This window comes from Diaphorina citri, unplaced genomic scaffold (assembly GCF_000475195.1).
Source record: "Diaphorina citri unplaced genomic scaffold, Diaci psyllid genome assembly version 1.1 scaffold7465, whole genome shotgun sequence".
Classification (NCBI taxonomy): Eukaryota; Metazoa; Arthropoda; class Insecta; order Hemiptera; family Psyllidae; genus Diaphorina; species Diaphorina citri.
Window position 1 is genome coordinate 1 of NW_007384841.1, and position 5,478 is coordinate 5,478.

The window sequence follows — 5,478 nt, forward strand, 5'->3', positions numbered from 1 at the left end:
CAGCTGATATAGGTACTCCTTGTTTAAGTCCTCCAGCCAGACCAGCATAATATTAATATATGTATATGTACAGCCAGACCAGCTATATATTAATATATGGCTTCAAATGTAAACAAAAAAACCTTACGACAAATACTTATTCTGCTCAATGCTCGCCAGAACATTTAGAATCCGCGATTATAACATGCGGGTTGATTTCGCAATGATCAATTGATCATTTACCTGGTCCCGTGTCTCTGGCAGTTTTTACAATGTGACGGATGACACAGTTATCCATGAAAATATATAATCAGTGCGGTGTCTATCGTAGTCCTCGGGGAATAGCGGAATCCTACATCAAAAATTGATCAGGTGGACGAGAAGATCAAATGGGGGAAATCGATTAGATGAACTTTTAAGGTTCGTTAACAGCTGGCTTTCCTCTATCCTGATGTCTTCCTTAACCCTTCGCTTTCGGGCCTAATTACAAATCATTGCCCCTACCTAAAATTACCTACCCATTTGGTAACAAGTAACTCACTATAGACTTTCGAAATGAATAAAAAAACCGCCTTTAAAACACCCCAAAAAAAAAAAAAAAAAAAAAAAAAAAAAAAACATAGGGTACAAATGAACAAAACTACAACCACGCCACTGACCGGCATGTCAACTAATCTTGCGCGCATTGTTGTGGAACTGGGCATAAAGTTTAAACTGACAAGACATCACTATTATTTGTTTTCCATGCAAATTCCCATCTTCATTCCCAGCCACCAGGAGATCCAAGGTGAGAGCTACCCGACACTTTCGCTCCCACAAGGTCGTACTTAACGATGCAGTTTGGTACTTCTTGTACCAAACGACACTTTAGATGATTAGAAGTAACACTACTAAACGACACATTAGAAGTTAATCTTCTGGAAACGAAGATCCAAGGTGAGAGCTACCCGACACTTTCGCTCCCACAAGGTCGTACTTAACGATGCAGTTTGGTACTTCTTGTACCAAACGACACATTTGAAGTTAATCTTCTGGAAACGTGATACAATGTCAAGTAGCATGAAAGTATAAGAAACATTATTAGTTCATAGGTATCAAAAACCATCTGGAGAACCTTCGAAGTTTCTAGTTGAAACAGGTACCTATACTTAAAAAACCACAAAGAAGTCGCTGACTTTTTTGTAACCTTCAATAATGTAGATACTAGGTAGTTCAGTGCGTAAAACCCACTGAAAAAGGTTCTCACGTTTCTATGCCATCATCTTTTTCTTCTTCCTCCTCTTCTTCTTCTTCTCGTTTGATAGAGGGAATTGTAACAAAGGAGGTCTTTTAGCTCAAAAATAGAGAAGGGAGACAAGATAGGAGAGAACCAGCCGTTCCGAGAACGAACCTTATCTAATATATAAATATCAGCATCTCTTTAGCATAGGCAGCAGGAATATCAGATAGCAGGGATGACTCTTTAGCAGCAAAGAGAACTTCCATTTTCCTTTTTAGCAGCAAACATAACTTTCATTTTACTCTCTTCAGCAGCAAAGAGAACTTTCATTTTACTCTCTTTAGCAGCAAAGAGAATTTTCATTTTCCTCTTTAGCAGCAATGAGAACTTTCATTTTACTCTCTTTAGCAGCAAAGAGAACTTCAATTTTCCTCTTTAGCAGCAAAGAGAACTTTCATATTTTCCCCTTAGCGAAGAGAACATTTTCTTCTTTAGCAGCAAAAAGAACCATATGATTTCCTTTTTAACAGCAAAGTGAGCGAAGAGAACTTTGATTTTCCTTTTGGGTAGCAAAGAGAACTTCAATTTTCCTCGTATAGTAGGCACTGACTACTACTTGTCAGCAATCCATAAGAACCTAAAGGGGTAACCTTCTGGTGATGAAATGAGTTTCAGTAGGGATTGTCAGACTATTCCATCGCTATCGTTAGGCTACTGGTTACTTGAACTCGGTTCAGTTTCAATCCTGATTCAATCCGCGCCAGATCTGCAACCATGTTCTCTACGTTGACTTTGTTCGGTGTTTTGACCGTAACGTTTGCCGTTACGAATGTTCGAGGTAAGTGGTAAACTGTTCATAAGGAGACACATTTTGGTACAAAACAGCTGGGAAATTTAGTGATAAACTGTTCATAATGAGACACATATTAGTACAAGACAGCTAGAATAATTAGTGAAAAACTACAATGCTGAGGAAATTACCAGTGATAAAGCAGCTGCGATGTGGTTTGAAGAGGAAGAGAACAAAAAGTTTTCCCTTTCCGCACTAAAGTTTTGAAGTACCTAAGTGGGTAACCGAAAATGATCTGCCTTAACACAAATTGTAGGACGTAATGTAGGTATTAATGTTTTTTTTATTTTTTATTTTTGTCTTCTTCTTTCTTTGTTTACATAAGAATGCTTTCTTGAAATTTTTTTGATCACCATTTGGTTATCTCCAATTCATGGCATAACAGGCTTGTTGTTGGGGTGCACTCAGTCTGTTGGACCCGCCCAAAAAGAGAGCGTAAAAATGTCTAAGTACTGTGACTTTAGTTCTTCAAAGAAATGCGTCTCAGTTCAAATAATACTACAATTCCTTATTATGTTTTTTTTGTCTTTATTTATTTTTTTCAAGGGTTCTGGTTTTTTCTTCTCCCAATGTTTGTGTAAAATTCCATTTTTTGTCACTTTTTACAATTAAATTGACAGTCACCAATTTAAATACATATTGATAAAGAATCGAACTTGAATGAAAATAAAAACCATTCTTATTGTTTGATTAAATGACTTAATATTATGTTTAGATTGTATTAAAAATAAACTTTATGGTAACATTAATAAAAACTCGTAAGGAGTGCATGTAACAAAGTTCATTGTCACATGCGGGCATAATAACAAAACTAGCTATGTTGTTGTTTTTTTTTTTTTTTTTTTTACTGTCAACAATCAACAATCTAACCTGTGGATGTAATGAAACGTTATTTCGTATATATTGAGGTTTGATCAAGTATTTTTACGAGTGCTTTATTCTTATGGTACTCTCTGGCGTTTTTATCAAGTATCAATAATGTCACTTACGAAGAGAGTTAAAAAGCATGGAGTTCGTTACAAACATAAAAAACTAGAAATAAGTTCAGGTGAGCCTAGTTTGGCAAACAGATTAGTAGACATCTGGTTCCAATAAGGATAAAACCTAGATAAGATATCGCCCCAGGACATTATTAGATCATTTCAAAGAATATTTCCATTGAGTCTAATGGCCTACAATCATGCTCAGACTGTCTGACAGACGTCAGGTCTGTCAGCGGTCTGGAGCATGAGGACTCAGGTCTGTCAGACGTCTGAGCATGAGATCAGGTCTGTCAGTACTGAGTTCTGAGCAATGAGGATGCTCAGGTCTGTCAGACGTGGTATCTGCGCATGAGACATCAGGTCTGATCAGGACGGTCGTGAGAATGGAGCTAGGGATCTGTCAGCGGTCTGAGCTACATCGAGACCTCAAGGCTAGGAGCGGTTGATGCATGAGACTGTGTTCTGTCAGTCCGGATCCATTAGGGTCGTGTCATGTAAATGGCTTATTGTGATGCGAAATGTATGCTGTCGCTGACAGCGAAAAGTCCAATAAGAGACCTTAACTCGTATGTTTTGTCAAGCAGTTGGAAGCTATTACGCAGATCAAGATGCCGATTATCTGATAGACCGCTATCTGTAAAGGCACTAGAGCTTTAGTTCTCGTTCCCCTGCGGTTTGTAATTGCGAAATCGATTTTATCATTTAGTTCGTCCAGGCTTCCCTCTACCCTGCTCGATGCTCTCGCGTTCACTCTCTGTTTTTGCCGGATGGTAGGTAGTTATTGTCATCCTCGTATTTTGTTAGGTTAAGGTTAATATAGCGTTATCAAAACTAGTTTATGATACCTATAATGAATTTAGTATTTGGTTACTGTAATATTTTTTAAATGCATCACAATAATGAGTAATGCTCATGTTCATTGGTAAGTCTTACCTCGCGTTATGGGTTAGTGAGGGAATTTTCTTTCATGAAAAACCGTCAATTTAATGCTGATTGCATAAATGATAATGATTGCGTTGGCCATGATGATGAAAAATCGCAAGGTAAGATATCATCCGGCTAACGTAACGAAGGCAAAACAGGTTATCCATATCATTCTTTTGTTTAACATTCTCGAACATCAGGATATTTTCCTGTTGTAGATCGCCAATAGATTACTATTCAGCTTTTTTTCTCTATATTATAGACAGGTGAGAAGGGTGTTGGATAGTTGGTTGGTGTTGATAGATATTCTAGTAATGAGAAACAAATAAGGTGTAAGATGCTCTCAATTAAAACGCTGTAGTTTACAATATATTAGATAAAATTGCTACATAAGATCTTAGTCTCATATGCACATAGGACAAATTTAAATTGTCTAATCAGAATCGTAGTCAGAGCTTGTGCGCGAAGCCTACAGGGTCAAAAATTGGATGAGAGGTCTTGATTAATCGCTTCATACTTACTTTTGGTGTGATAAAGCTGATTTGGAAATAAGAAGCTCATGTTGCGTCATGTTTGCATATTAAATCACGAGGGAAACTACAAGAACTGACTTATATTTTCCCAAAGGACGACCTTCTAGTTCTGATACTTGACCCTTTTTTTTTAGAAGTTTGAGCGAAGAGGAGACCTGTATTCCAAGGTGATTCGTCCGGAAAGCGAGACGAGGAAGACAGTATAGGAAAAAGGCGGCGTTCCGGACGACCCTTAAGATTTTAGGATGAAATCTGAACGGGTATGGAACCGAGTGGACCAACGCTTACAAGGACGCGCTTACCTTCCAAGCTAACTAGGTTTTCTAAGCCCCTAATACAGTGATTTTTTCTCCATTGGGTAATACTGGACAATATAGAAAATTGAAACAAGTTTGACAAGCACAGACTAAGATGGTATTCTAGCAGCAGATATGATAGTGAGTGCAGTCGTAAATAGGATGTGTTTTATATATATACCTCAGATTATTATGAAACCGAATAGCAATTTTCCGTCGAAAGCGATAGTCACTTTGTAAGGTTCTTGAATTGCATCTTACTAAATCTACGAGGAAATTTCATTAATTGTGGTAATGATTGTTTCCATCATAAAAATCTTTTTTATGCTTTTCTTTTATAGGTGCTTTAGAGCAAACTGACTTGTCTAGGCTTGCCAAATATCCCAAAATGTCGATTTCGGAGCATCGCGAACATTAATGACGCGAAAATCTCGGGATCTATATCCGCCATAATCCGCGACTTTATTCGCGAAATTTCGAGGGTCTATAATTGTATAAATCCTGCGACATAAATGAGCAAAATCCGCTGTAACAAATTGTCCAATCCCGGCGACTTCCATTATCGCGAATTCCCCGTCGACAGTGAATTAAGATATCTGGCGACATGATGTACGCGAAATCGGCGAACATATCGCGAATCTCCGCGAACATAATCGCGAATATCGCTGAATTAATCGAGAAGTGCCGCGGAACA

The 5,478-nt window shown here is 37.9% G+C and overlaps 1 protein-coding gene across 1 annotated transcript in view; it reads left to right on the forward strand.

The window, feature by feature from the left end:
- Positions 1 to 1,906: 1,906 nt before the first annotated feature.
- LOC103522225 overlaps positions 1,907 to 5,478 on the forward strand; it is a gene marked incomplete at its 3' end in the record, with an annotated part of 11,296 nt that continues 7,724 nt past the window's right edge. The window contains exon 1 of the mRNA XM_008487327.2: positions 1,907 to 2,036. Within this exon, the coding sequence (XP_008485549.1) occupies positions 1,973 to 2,036 (64 nt within the window). The remainder of the gene's footprint in view (positions 2,037 to 5,478) is intronic.